At 36.0% G+C, this 15083-nt stretch overlaps 1 protein-coding gene across 8 annotated transcripts in view; it reads left to right on the top strand.

Moving 5' to 3' along the window:
* The window catches only part of DENND1A (DENN domain containing 1A), a 496023-nt gene that overhangs the window by 119512 nt on the left and 361428 nt on the right, over positions 1–15083 (top strand). For all 8 annotated transcript variants that reach the window (XM_059142351.1, XM_059142348.1, XM_059142354.1 and 5 more), the window contains exon 3: positions 5411–5454. In XM_059142351.1, coding sequence (XP_058998334.1) covers positions 5411–5454 — 44 coding nt within the window. The remainder of the gene's footprint in view (positions 1–5410; positions 5455–15083) is intronic.

The following is a 15083-nucleotide window of genomic DNA, read 5'->3' on the forward strand; positions in this document are numbered from 1 at the left end:
GAATTCGTGAAGTATACTCTTCTGTAATTACAGGATAAAATCTGCAGCAATTTTTGTTTGAAGCAAGTAACTTTTAATTTAAAAACATTTTTAAAGCAATGACAACATAAACTATTTTGTTTCATTGTTAAGGAAAAGGAAATCATGTCGATAGTTTTTTTTTTCTATGTAAAACATTTGAAACATTCCTTTCAGAAATATATTCTTAATTAAATTTTAACTATCGTAAGTGGAATAGTTTACTAGAATAATTGTATTGAGTTAAAATGCTAAACAAATGATTCAGGTATTTTATAATATAAAGTAAGAAAAGCTGATTCATTAGAGCAGCAGTGAGTTTAATAGGGAGTTTCCTTTAAGCTTTTTTTTTTAGTGGAGTCCATCTTGTAATCACAGTGTCAAGAAACTTTTTATTTCTACATTATACAAAAAAAAAAAAAGAACTTTTCTTCTTGAAGATGAGAAGAAAAAGTTTATTTCTGAGTGTGTATTGGAGAAGATTGAGCTTGTCCTCAAAATGTATAACTTCTCAGACTACTCGCTGAGTGTATACATTTTCAGCGTATAAAATTTGAACATGGCATTAGGGAAAGAGCAGTGTAATGGGCTCTCCCTCATTTGCAGCATATTCCTATCTTCTCATTTGGAAAATTAAATCTGATTACAACTTGGATTAACATTTACAGTTGTGGGGGAGAGGAGGATAATCTCTTAAACTATATGGAATTAAACAATGAGGTGATACCATTTTATGGCTAATTTTTAAGTCTTTTAAAGAGGAGGTTTTTTTTTAAAATAATTATAAGCTTTAAATATGTTCAATATTTTGTTACTGACTGAAATATCCTAGGGATAATGACTGAATAAATTTTTAGTGGGCATTAAATGTAATTTTTTCTGCCTTGATACCTGCCACATTAAAAGTGAAAGCAGCATAGGTTCCCATGTTAGCGGCTACATTTGCCTGCAGTCTCTCTTAAATTTCCTAAAAGAGCTTCAGTTATGGAAGATGGTAACATTTGGTTCGTGTGTAGTTGTCCCACATTTCATAGAAAATGAAGTCAGTGTATTTTTCAATAAAGAGTTAAAGTGTCGTGCCTTGACCCTTCATATGGAGTCATTGGTATGACAGAGGAAAACAGGAAAATAATTTGGTAAGAGGTGTGTGTGTGGGTGTACGTACACATACTAGTTACTGATCTACAAATGAGCCCTCATACATAACCACAGTACTTTTATGAATTATTTTGCATTTCTGTTGTAAAAGATCTGTCTACCACGTTTTCTAGGAACTTTAAGCCTAAGGCAGAACTCAAGGTTTTGGAGCCTGTGTAAAATAATTTATAGCACTGTTCCAGCAAGTCTTGCCCAAACTCTGATTCTATTAATTAAACATCCTGTGGCAATCTGGTATATCTTAAAGACTTAAAGTATGTTACAGTAGGATACTAGAAAACATGAACAATTGAGGTTGAAGAAAATTAACCTTTCTTAAAAAAAAAAAATCAAGACATTGTTGTTCTGAGACTTTCCCCTCACCCTTGCCGAACCCCCCAAGGACCTAGCCTCTTAAGCATGGGTCATGTTCTGTGCCTGAATCAGATCAGGAGTCCTGTGCTGTGAAATGTCTGTGTTAAGTATAGAAATGCTTCTTGTGGCCTCCAGTGGAAAAGCGGTGGTGCACACGTGTCTTTGTGGAGACCTCCTTTTGTGTGGCTGTGGTGCTAGGAGAACGTAGTGGCCCATCACGTTGACACAATGTGAAGCTTTATTCCAGAGCCAGGTGCCTCTTTTCGGCTTACGTGGTTGAGAGATCCATGGACTCTACCATACCATACATCTTGTGGCAAGGTATTTAAAATACTTTATGTTCGTATTTTCCTAGGAGATGATGAAATTGATTTTTAATTTTAAGAATCTACTACTTAAATCTGGAGGAAGTTGCTGAGAGAGAAGGAAAACGAATGTTCTTAATTTTCTGTCAGAGGGACAATTCTTAGAGAAAAAGCTTGACATATGCCCATGACTCTGTTCTTACTGCCAATTGCCTGAGCAAATTGTTGCTTTTTTCCTTGGTAGTTCTCTGATCTGCAGATTTTTGTGTTGAAAGTTAGCTGTTTGGTGACACTGCACTTGGCGGTGAGGGTATGAATGTGAGAAGGTGTTTTGGAACATTAGCAATTATAGTATTGGATGGTGGATAAAGAAATAGATACATAAATATTAGACTGATGCACACTTTTCCAGTGTACATTATTTTCCATATAAAGATATAGAACATTTCATAAAATGTTCCCAGACCATTTAAAACTCAAAGAAATGCAGCTGATGCAATGAAATACATAGAGTACTTGTAAAAACATACAGACACGCAAGTGGATTGCTGCCAGACAGAAAATTTAAAGGCGGTTTGCTCAACTGCAGGGGTGCGAGGTTTTGTACATGTGCCATGCTGAAACTGTTAGTAAGGCGGGTGTTGTGTTGCTTGAGAAAAGCAGATTGTATTTGGACCTTTTAAACTCAGATGTTTCCAATGTCGATATTTTGGTGACATTATGGCATTGTGATCGACTCAAAGTGAAAAGAGAGGATTTCAACCCACTGTGTGAAATAGACATTTTTAAGAGAACTCCAATTCTTTTCAGTTTTTGGTTAGTTTTTACAAAATGGCTTTCATAGCTTTATAAACTATCAGATTGGATGTTTGAGCTAAGTGAGTGGAACTTTGTAGATTGGAATTTGGTTTTTAAAAAACATCGTGCGTGTGCCCCCCCCCCCTTTTTAAAATATTGCTTTAGAGAGTGTTAAGAACCCATGAAGTTTGCTTTTGTAAACCTCAGGGCCTTAAATCACAAGCTTTATGCTTGGATCATAGTAAATAATAATCCATGTATTATCTTGGAACACGATTTTGCAAAAATCTGGGAATCTCACTCTGGGCTGTTGTAGGACAGTTGAAGGAATTTGGTTGATGACAATTTTCGTGCCTGTCACTGAGGCAGTGTTTAGGATACCATGATTTGTGTGCCTCCCATCTTGGCATTCCATGGTCTTTACCTTCAGTATATTAAAATAAGTAGATTTTTAAAAATCTATGTTTCCTTCTCTTCTTAAAATGTTGCTATATTGTGTATATTAATAAAATACATGTTTATAATAAGTTAGTTATTCATATAGTTTCTTATTAACATAATTGACAAAAGGTACAAAAACTTTCCTTCTCCCACCTATAAACAAGAATCTTTTTTAAATTGAAGAACGTATCATACATTTTCGTTTCTGACATTCATCCCCTCACAAAATGGTGATAAAAAAAAATTCGTCTTTGGTTTTATTCTGTCTTGGTTTCCATCAGTATTTGTGGTTCCTAAGAAGCACAAACTACTGCAAGAAGACATGATATTAAAAATTTATGTCGAGTCATTTCTATAAAAGTTTTCTCGTTGAAGAGTAAGAGTTAACCACGTGATAGTTGGAAGAAAAAGAATAAGCCTTATTTTGTGGCTTTCCCAACTTCTATTTTACTGTGTCCCTCAGTGGCTTACAAGTACATTTTTTTTTTTTTTCTGTCTTGGGACCAAATTTTAAATCCTAAAATATCAGTTTTTTTCTGTGCAGGGTGATTTACCTATGTTTTAGGAATTTTAACTGCTACCCTCTTATTTAGACTTCCCCTTATCCCCAACCCAGCAGCAAGCACCGTTTTAGAGGTGTGTCTGGTTGTCCTTTTGCATCCTGCTCATTCTTCCCTCTAGACCTGGTGCTTTTCATGTCACGCCTTTAGCGCCCTCTGGCCTCCTGTCTCAAGTGGGCCAACTCCTTGCATGATTTCAGCCCTTCCAGCCAGAGAGAAGCAATAGCATCTTCCTCTGGCCCACTAGCAGCCCTGCACAGAGGGGATCACTCCAGCATTCTGCTGGTCATAGTCTAGATAGGTCCTTTGTCCCATTGAGTGTTTGCAGATGAGGGTAAGGAAAGGAATTGATTTCCAGTTTTTAAGTCAACCAGAAGATACCTCAAGAGTGGAAATGGTCTATAGATAGTTTCCCCTCTTTTGCACCACCTGTTTTTGGAAGCTTTGCATTTTTGGTATGCCCTTTTGAATACTCCTGTTTTTGTTATTAGCCTTGAGTTTTGAAAAATAACATCCACTGACTTTAATGACTTGAAAACTGGTATTTCTAGGATTTAAATGTAGTATGTGAATAGGCCCTTAGTTTTTTGCCTTTTTGATTCTCCACTACAGCAAGATTAACTGCATTTTTGTTTTGTGATTTGGAGGGTTTTAACTTTTATGTGGATTCACTCTCACAGAGAAGTAAATTGATATTTTAAAAGATAGCTAAGAAAACATGGTATATTTTGTGATCAGTGTGTGAGGGGGCCCTCAAATACTGTGTTTTTCCATATACCTTTTGCATTGATATGTGATTTCTCAAATACATATTATTCTTATCATTCCCCATAATGTGTCTCTGAGGAACCAAATGTCTTTCTCTTATTAGTAAAGATTGAATGTTTTCCTAATCAATAGCAAATGGAGTGCTAATAGCATTTAATTAGTACACTTCTGTATTGACTTAGAGACAATGGTATTGGATTATCTTGCAATTATGATGGAAAAATCAAGTGACCCCTTTAGTAATTCTGTTTTAAACAGATGGTCATAAAAGGTGTTTTCACCTATGTATTTTTATAGTTGCTGTGCAAGTCTAATTATGTTAGGTAGAACATAATATCTCATGATATTTTGTACTGACAAGCCAAAAGTGTATCATTTGGTTCTGTTTTTGAAGAGAACTTCATCTGGTTTTATCTGTATTTTCAGGAGTTCATAAGTATTTTGGTAAGGATACATTTTATTTTTAAAAGCAAAGAGTTTTGTATTTGTTCCTTGAAAGAATTCTTCTCTCACTCCCCCACCATCCTGCCAGCAGGTGCACTCACACACAGACGTGTGCGCACACGCGCGTGCGCATGCACACACACACACACACACACACACACAATCTGAAACTGGTGTTTAAGGTGGTTTGTCAAGCCCACATCTGTAACTATGAAAAGGAGGCTTCTGATTAGAGAAAAAGAGTCAAGCCAGGTTTAGGACTCATTTTCTCTGGAAAAATATATTGAGGGCAATTTGCAGTCGGCAAGATTTTTGCATTAGGTAATAGTCTAAAGTTAACAGTAGCATCAGGTCTTCAAAATTTTTCTTTTTTATTTTTCTGGAGGAGGGTAATGGGAGTGCCTTGCTGAGTCCTTCCTTGTGCTCATCAACATAGCAGCCCCAGCTGCCCCCCTTGGATCCCCTGCCAGGGCTGCTATCATCTTCTGATCAAATATTAATGTGTGATCCTCTGCTTGCTCACTAATCCAAAGCCAATTAATATTATCTGTCAATTATTTACAGATCCTGAGGTGCAGAGGCAATTCCCGGAGGACTACAGTGACCAGGTTCGGAATGCGTAATTAATTTTTTACATGACAAAATTTATTTCAGAGTTGTTCAACATATTATTACTGTTCTTTTTACTGAAAGAGATAAATGAATTTTTAGAGGGAAGAGAAATAGCAATTAGGAACCCAAGACAAAAAATAAAAACAAATGGAGATCAGATTGAAAATACTATGCTAGGTTTGAGGTGTTACCTTCAGGGAAAAAATGCACAGAAAGTAAGGAAGAAATCTATCACAAATTTTACGTTTTACTTTGAGGTATGCTATAGTCTGCAGTTCATTAGGAAATCCTTTTGTGGATTGCCTGTGACTTTTTTTTTTTTTTTTTTAAATGCCATTTAAGCAGTCAAGAACCAGTGTAACAAAAAGGGGAGGAGGAGGAGGAGGAAGGAAGTTTCTAACATTTCCTGGAATTTGAAATAGATTATGAAATTATGTGTAATGGTAGTATTCCAAGGAGAAGCTACACATTGAGGAATGGTCTTCTGGGTAAGGTTCTAATGATGGTAGAGAAAGTTGAGGTTGGCCGGTTGGCCCTGCCATCTCGAAATTCCTGTATCTTCCAAGCATGGAATGGGATGGAAGGAACTATTTTAATCACAAAAATAGTACTGAAGTTCTGGTGCTGCTCTACTCTTGAAAATTAGATCCAGGTTATGCATTCTAGATTCCAGTGTTTGTCTTAAGAAATATTAGAGATGTTTTATAGCTTTCTGTGGGTCATCATGCACTTTTAGTTCAAATAGGCAATTTGCTGTGCTTTTTAAAAAAACTATTTCAAGATAGAAGCATCCTTGATTACACTGAATAAAGCAACTTTATAAAGCCATCCATTGAATTTTGTCTGTTAAAAAAAATGTCCTTGAATGGAATAGAAATACGCAATACAGTAGTAGTTACACCTTTGCAATGTGGCCTGTTGTATGAGGGCAAGGTATCTGAGACATCTTTATGAATCCTGGGGACATAATGTGACCAGGAATATAACTGGATAATCAGTATAATGAGATGCTTTGTAATGAGGTTTTATTGTACAAGAACCCAAGAGAACTGGTATGGCTTGCTTTGTGTGTGATCTCAAGACTTTTAAATGAGATTTAAAAAATACTAATCTTCTCTAACCCTTGCTTCATCTTCCAACAGGAGAGTTAAATTTTTATCTTGCCCTGAATTGCTATGTGATTGAGCCCATTGGATTTAAACTACACAATCCAGAGATTATAGGACCTCTTTATTAATAATTTTTTTCTCATTAAACAGTGTCTAGAGGGTAGAAAATTTTAAAGTGCTGTTTTGAGTAGACTTGAAGCCAATAGCTCTTAAGAAAATCATTATTCTAAAGTTTTGTGGCTAGGTAAATAAACTTTGTGGTCCCAGGTTCTGAATTACCCAACAAGAGAAAATTTTGTTGGACAAAACTGAAAATGGTTGAAAATAACCATGGTTAACATCTGGTTCTAGTCCTTTAAATTTAGTTTCTTACTATATCTGATACTTTTTGATCTTTTCTTTTTGGGGGGGGTATAAATCACATGGGTAATAGCCACATGGGTAATATGTTTATGACAAAATATTTAGGAAATATAGATAGAAATAAATTTTTAAAAGAATGCAAAGAAAAATACAAGTCATCTATAATTTTACTACTCAAAGATAACTACTATGAAAATTTCATTTTTTTTCATGTTTATGTGACTATGTTTGTGTTTGGGGTGGAATATATGTGTATATATTTGGGTACTATACATCCATATGCATATATAGTAGATGTGTGTACAGAGAGAGAAATACAGGCTATTATCCATTCTGTTGTTGCATATGGAACCTTGTTTACAGATTAAATGTTATGTTATGAACTTTGTTCTCTTTACTTGGGTTAATGGATGATATTACATCTATTTCATATACTGAAGTTGGAATAATTTAAAATTACAGTAAGAACCTAAAAAATATGGAGCACTGGGTGTGGTGCATAAACAAAGAATTTTGGAACACTGAAAAAAATTAAAAAAAAAAAAAAGAACCTAAAAAACGATAGTCTTCAGCTATCTTAAAGGGCTCACAGGATAGTTAACTTGTTTCCTTTGTTTAGATCGGGGACACAATTTTAAAATTTGGAGGATGATATTCATGGGCTAGATGTAAACTTATGAGAGTTTTTTTATTCAACATCTCTTCCAACCTGGCAAAGGTAGTTTCCCTTCTTTATCACAGGTAGCTCAAGAATGGTAGATGAATGAAAGGTCTACTTTATTTTTTGAGAAGTTACCTCCAAATTCCCAGAAGTTGATTTGACACTTGATCTGTTGGTAAAGGGAATGGGACCTGCATATTTTTTGGTTCCCTTTTTACCATTTGGGTTCTGATCTTAGGTTTTTTTTTTTTCTTTTCAGCATTTGTTGGATTAAACCAAATTATCTTTCCCCTCAGTTGTACTATTTTAAGGAATTCTTAGAACTATTTCTATTACCTACAAACTGTAAATGTTGAATATGCACTTAACCTAGATGACATTTCTAGTATTAAAACATTTATGATGTAATCCATAAGGAATATTTGAACTAATTCACCATAAAGTATACCGCTTGTTATTACGCACACGCGCGCACACACACACACACACACACATTCCCCCCCCCCCCCCCCCCCCCGGTCTGATTTTCCTCCTCGTTCGCCTAAACTACCAGTGGTTGTTTTTACATATAGTGTGTTTCCCATGTACCAGCACACTTGATCAGAGACACTTGCTGCTGCTAGATGTTTTATTCTGTGTGTTCTTTGTACCTTACAGTAAAAGAATCTGTCACAAATTATTGTGGCTCACTGCTTTAGAAACTGAGAAAAAAGGGAGGTTAGATTGACATCTGTGACTGAATAATGATGACCAGCCTTTTGGCTCTCCTTGAGCCACAAAGCTAGCACTGCCTTTAGAGTGGAAAAAGAAGTAAGAAGAAAGGGGAGGGATAAAAGAGAGTTACAAATCTGTGGTCCCGGAGATGTATTACTGTTGGACCAGTTGTCTGCGTGGTATGATAATCCATTTTGATCTTCTCTGTCTTAATTGTCTGCTAAAGACAAATGGGCAGTAAAAGTTCATCAGTTTCATCTTTTTTGCTTCTCGTTTAGAAGCAGAATAAATGATCCATCACTACAGAAGTAGCCTTTCTTTCTGACACGGAAGTAATGCAGACCCAACACGTTTTATTAAAATGTTTTCCCCTCATTATTTCGCTCCTCTCAGCTCTGATAGATCTTACTGTTTCATAAAAAATGTAATCTGAAATGTAAATAAGGGTCTTGATTCAGAAGGAAAAAGTAATGAGCAGCCTGAGCCACATCTTAGGACTCTTGATTGTAATTACTGACAAAGTGATTTCTCTGTGCCCCATTTTTTTTTTCTTCCTTAAGTTGTCTGTGACACCCCCGGACCTCAATGACATCTATGGTTTAAAACCGTTAAATCACTGTAGCACCCAATATTTCATTTCAAATCCGGTAAGCCTGCTATCCTTAAACCTGTAAGTATAGGCTTTGTTAATTTCTGAAAGACCTGCAATGCCTGTGTTTTTTTTTTTTTGAAAATAGAGAAACAAACCAAAAAGGCAAAAGCAAGGTCTTTTCAGAGTTCACATTATTTATTCATCACCTTTTGTTTAATGCTTAGCTAGTTTAAATACTAAAACATCAACATTCATAGGGTCCTGACTTGAATCCTGCATTAAAAAAAAATCTAGCAATTTACATAAGAAATTTTAAAAATGGGTTTGTCCTCTAAGCATAATATGAAGTAGTCTAAATTTTTGGGGGGGAGGGTGGTGAAGATTCAATATTTTAGATACAATTTGTGAGTTACTTTGGTTTTGGTAGCTTAAGCCAGATTCTTTTCAGTCTCTCATACACGTTTAGAGAGTGAAGTTCTTGATAAAGCCTGTACGGTAGAAAAATTTTGTTAAAAAACAGAATCACAATGAGTTTTTTTTTAATTTCTAGAAATGGTTCTCAAAGATATCAGCATGTCAATCTAGCATTAAAAATAAAATACAAAACATGAATATCTTTTTCTGCTGGAAATAGCCTGTAGTTAATTAAGTAGATTTATAATTATTCTGTTTACTGTGTTCATTCATAATTATGGAAATAATTGGTAAAACTTTACTCATTGTGATTAGTGCAATTTTAATGAATACTAATTGAATTAAGGGAGAAGAGGATAGTTAAATTAACATGTTAGCAAATTATGGTTACCATTCTCATCAAACTCTCATCTTTGGTTTCAAAACATTATATGATTTTTCAGATTAAAAAGAGCCTTTAGTAATTACAATATGTACTGTGGGCTAATGTAGAGTAAAGCTGTGGTAACTTATCAGAGAGAAAATTTCCATAAATAGCCTTGTAATATGTCAAGTATAATAGGCATTACACATACCATTTTAAAACATATTAGTTATAAGACGATTACCTCTTGTACTAAAATATGTAGAATTAATAATTTGTTCTCACAATTGCACTTTTTATAGCCTGTTTGTTCCAAGAGTGGTGCTTAGGGGTGAGTGTGCTAGAAGTTGCTTCTCCGGTACGCTTATGCATATTTTGGTGAAATATAGCTAGTGTCTTAGAGCTTTTTGAATAGAGGTCTGAGCACACTTACTTACTCTATATATATAGTTCGCTGTTTAGAGTTGCAGGTAATTTTTCTTTCCACTGGCACTGAAACAGAGGTTATAATGAAACCAACAATCTTTATGCATTTATAGAAACTATAAAAATTTTATGGAAATCTTTATATAGAAACTAACAGTGTTGCTTGTACAAGCTCTATAAGCAATGTAGAAACATGGTACATTGGGAAAAATAAAAAGGTACCCTTTCTTTTATGGTTTTATATGGTCTATGTGATTTTAAAATTTCACTATAGGCAGTTAAGCAAATTATAAAAACATGCATCACCTATATACTAAAAAGGAACAAAAATATGTTGCATAACTTAGGCTAATTGTGATGGAAATTGGCATTTGTGAGTTGCGTGTAATTGCTTAAATATGGAGTTTTCATCTGTTCATGCTTCAGGTATGCTCTAAAGAAAACATTTCTTAGGCTCACAATTATTCATAGTTTAACCTATGTAAATGGATTGGAAGATTCTGGTTAGAAAGACAACAGAGATAATATTTAATCAAGACTTGCTGCTTGTATTCTGGTGATTGCCTCGTTCTTTTGGTGTGCTCTTGTGTTTGAAAACTTTCATGTTATTTTCCTCTAAATCTCGATAAACCAGAGACTAAACATTTTAATTCAAAACTTGTTCATGCCCTGATTCATTGAAAGAAATAAATTTTCTGTTACCGTGAAAGGACGTCTCATACTGGCATTGTATAATGTGACATACATTTGTAATAGTCACACAAAATTTAAAAGAAATGATAAAATCTGATTTTTCTCATTGTCATTAGGCATTAGAAAACCATAAGCAGCCTTGTACCTGGTTTTTATAAACTGTGACTTTGATTTCCGAAAGATTCTGCTAGTCTTTCTTTAGAGACTTGTTGAAACTGGAGGATCTTCAAGTTGGAATTGAGACTTTGGGTTTGTGGTTCTTTGGGCCTTGCATTCACCAAGCTCACGAAGAATGGAGTCAGACCTGGGTGTATCCCATTTCCCTTAGAAATTTTGAGCTTTCTTTTTTTCCCACATTCTTCTCCAAAGTGTGGGTGCTGTCATGCTTCCAGTCTGCTCACACAAACTGCTCAGATTTGATCCGCTTGAAATGGTGAGGTCAAGTTTGGTTCTGGAAACTTTTTTTTGACACCATATACATGGGACAGAATTTATTGATTCATTTAAGTCTCATTGAGAGGATTTACTTATAGAAGCATCAAGTGGATCATGCTTTTGAAATGACTCTACAACCTGGTCTTAAGAAGACTAACTTATAAGTGTCTGCATTTTCTGATCTTTTCTTCGTCGCCTTAGTGTGTGTTTTTGGGTGGCAGAAACTGGGAGAGTAGATTTGATTTTATTAATTTTTTAAACTTTTAATTTAATTTTTTTAATTCATTAATTGAATGAGAGACTATTAAGTGTAGTGTCTGCAGAATGTGAGCCAGGCACCATGCTAAGTAAAGAGGAGGAGAGAAGAAGTAGATTCTACTCTTCCCTGAAGGACCTTACTGTCTCGTAGGCTATAAGCGTAATGCACGTTCAGGTCATTTTGTCGGTTTGTAGCACAGTGGCATGACCAGAATTGGGGGTGTCTCCAAAAATTAATGGTAGTGATGCCACCATGTAATCACATTCCTACAATTTCTTGTCCTTTATGTTATGAAGCCTTAGAAGATAGTAGAGTTAACAATAGTGGTACAGAGAAACCCAAGTGGGAAAGTCTTGAAGCTGCCCTTACAGAAGATCATCTTTTAGGTTTGTTTTGGATGTGCTTTTCCTGAGAGTCACTGTTGATTTTTGGATTTTCCCACCTCTTGCTCGGAAAGGTCAGTTTCCATAATTCTTAGCAATTTGGCAGTCTGGGATTGTAGATAGAAATGTAATTTTCTCATCCACAGATATAAACACTCAAACTCTTCAGACCCTAGGAGCTGATTGTTTAACATAACAGCAGCAAAGCACCCTGCAGAAGCAGCTTTCTTCAGGAAGTGCACCAGTCCCCACAAATGCCATGAGATGTAGCCATTTTGATGGACCACAGTGCAAATTTTGAAAAGATTCATTGATAGAATGCAGATGGACAAATGCATCCCAGATTAAACATTAGTTTCCTTGTATGTGTTTAAAAGTGTTCTGTTCTTGATGATTGGCTTGGTTTTAATTTATTTTTTTTTTTCAAGTATAGGTTCATGGATGGTTAAACAGTAATCCTAAAAAATCTGTCACGTGTAGCTTCTTATTTTTCCTTGTATTGTTACAAGTCAGATTTATCATCTTGGACAAATGTCAGAGTTGATGCTTTTTAAAGTGTTTGCTAAAGAGAAACCACCTTGTAGATAAATGCTGCTACTCTACCGTATTGATATCATGAGTTCCCCCCAACTTCCATTTCCAGAAAAGGGTGAATTTAAGAATGGGATGGGGTTGGACGGGCTTTTTAATGAAAACTGTATTTCAAAACCTTAAACATTTAACTAAACCCAATTGAAAAATTGATACATTTTCTGACTTAAGGCTTTTCTTTCAAGTTGAAGATTTCTTCCCAATTTGGTCACTCCCCAGCTGTTACAGTTATATAGAAGGAACTCATTAAAAAGACAAATTCTTTTTGAGCTATTCTTTCTGAAAGCACGCCAAGCTATGCAGCTACGTTGTACTACTACTTACTTGAATCTAACGCCAGGAAATGGTAATTATGCAATTCTTACTTACACATTCTTATTAGAAGTGTTCTCCTGGTCTTATTCTGGCTCCAAAAAAGCTCCACTAGATTTTAGACATCTGTGAATACTATTGGATGGTCTTGTTTCTTTTGAGTTACTCAATGGTTATAACTAGGTGGATGGGAGCTGTTTCTGAGCATGGTAGTCTGAGCCTTAACTTTAGTTTCGTGTAACCAGTGTCAGTTGATCAGGCAAGTCTTGTTTATTATCCTTCCCAAGTTGCTCCCCAGTCTATTTCCCTCTGCATTCAACTTTTAAAGTTTCTCTCCTGTGAACTCTTCCTAATGGCTTACAGCCCAGTGCCCTTTTAATCACTTCCCTCTGCAAGACGGCCAGAGATAACTTTCTAAAACGTATTTCGAATCCCACCATTTCTCTTTAGTCAGAACTCTTGCTGGTCCCCTGGTGCCTTCAAGATTGACTCCAAATTTCTTAAAACTTGGATTTCAGGCCCTTCGCAGTCTGAGCTGACTCATTTTGCAGCCTAGTTTCCTACTCCTCACTCTATAAGCAGTCCAAGAACACCTCACCATTTCCCAGCATGCTTTGCTTTCTCCCACCTCTGTTCTTGCCCAAGCTGTTTATATGGTTGAGATCCTTCCTCAAGCTCCCTCCTGCTCCCCAGGTATACTTCTGTTCAGCATTAACTGTCCTGCTCATATCACTTCCCCTGTGAAACTGGCCGTGGCAGAGTTAGTCACTCTGTCTCAGCACTTGGAGAGCTCTTGGAACATTGACTTCTTACACTGTATTATTTGTCTATCAGTCTGAACTCTTTAAGTACAGGAATGACTATAATCCGTGTTAGAGGCTCTTCTCAGCAGCGAAGATAAATTACGGGCCAGTGAATAATTGTGAATATGAAGTACGTCTTACACAGACATAATTGTTAAGGAGTTCAGATTCCAGAAAGCAGAGTACAGAGGCATGAATGATAGCAGTGATGAAGAACATGGACTTCGGAGCCAGACTGCTTGGGTTTGAATCCCAACTCTGTCATTTACTGGACTTACCTCTTCAGGATTTCATTTCCACATCTGTAAGCTAGAGGTAATCATAGTAAAGACCTCCTAGGGTCTTTGTGGGGGTTAAGTGATTTGAAGTGTGTAAGAGGGCTCAGAATCATTCATGGCATCTAATAACCAGTAGTTATGTAGTGGCTCCCCTGTCTAGGGAAGGATTTAAGGCAGCAGGGTAATCCAGTGCGGTGCTTTTGTTTTGTTGGGTATTAGGGTTATATGTGATAGCTGTTGCCTCCAGAATTTGGCAGAACCTAAGAATTCTGGAAAGCCTTTCCTTTCTGAGCCTGTGCTGTTCCAGAGCAAAATTTAGAGAAGTTGCAAGAGGAAGAGAGAGTACTTTGTCCAGTAAAGATGAAGAGATATAATCAGAAACAGTTCTTGAATATGTTCGAAAATATACTGAAAATATGGAAACTCTTTAAATGGTGATGAAGGGGTTTCATATAGCTAATTATTTTTAATTTATTTCAGTTGTGAAATCTGCACATTGAGACTTTGCGTGTTCAAAATCTTAGAAATTTAGTAATGTGCCCCCATTGTCCTTGTAAGTTAGCCCTTTTGGTCGCCTATAGTGCTTTGTACTATTGTGTTAGCTTTTGTTTTTTTCAATACACACAGTAGAGTTGAGAGTCCTGTGGCTACTGTAATTACAAACTGTGTAACTTTGGTCAATTTCAGATTTCAAATGTGAAATAGGATGAAACCCATACCGTGGACTAGTCTGTACTGTGTGTACGTGGGTATATAGCAGGTGGGGGTCCGTGGGTAGAAAATGAAAAGGTATTTATAAAAGAATTAAGATGATCTTTTAAAGAACATTGAGCTTAACAAAGCTCATGTGCTTATATACCAGCCTTGTGAAATATGTGATAAAATATTTTTTCACGTTGCTTTTATTCCTGGAATATTCTTATCTAGCAGTTTGTCTAGTAAATACTCATCTCTCAAAAGTCAGGTCGCATGTGACCACCTCTGAGGGGTCTTTCACATCCCCCCGGTAGAACTCTCCATACCTTCCTTTCTCCATGACCATCTGTCGGAAAACCGAAAACACTTTATTGCATGTTGTTGTTTTTGTATCCTCTCCCTCCCCCCAAGCAGGAGGTCAGGGTTTCTTGCTTGCTTTGTGTCCATATCTCTAGCACTTGGTACTGTGCTTGGATATTAGTAGTCCAGATATTTGATATGTAATAATAAAAGCTTATTAGAATAGCTTTCA

The sequence above is a fragment of the Mustela lutreola genome, chromosome 12, assembly GCF_030435805.1.
Source record: "Mustela lutreola isolate mMusLut2 chromosome 12, mMusLut2.pri, whole genome shotgun sequence".
NCBI classification, from domain to species: domain Eukaryota; kingdom Metazoa; phylum Chordata; class Mammalia; order Carnivora; family Mustelidae; genus Mustela; species Mustela lutreola.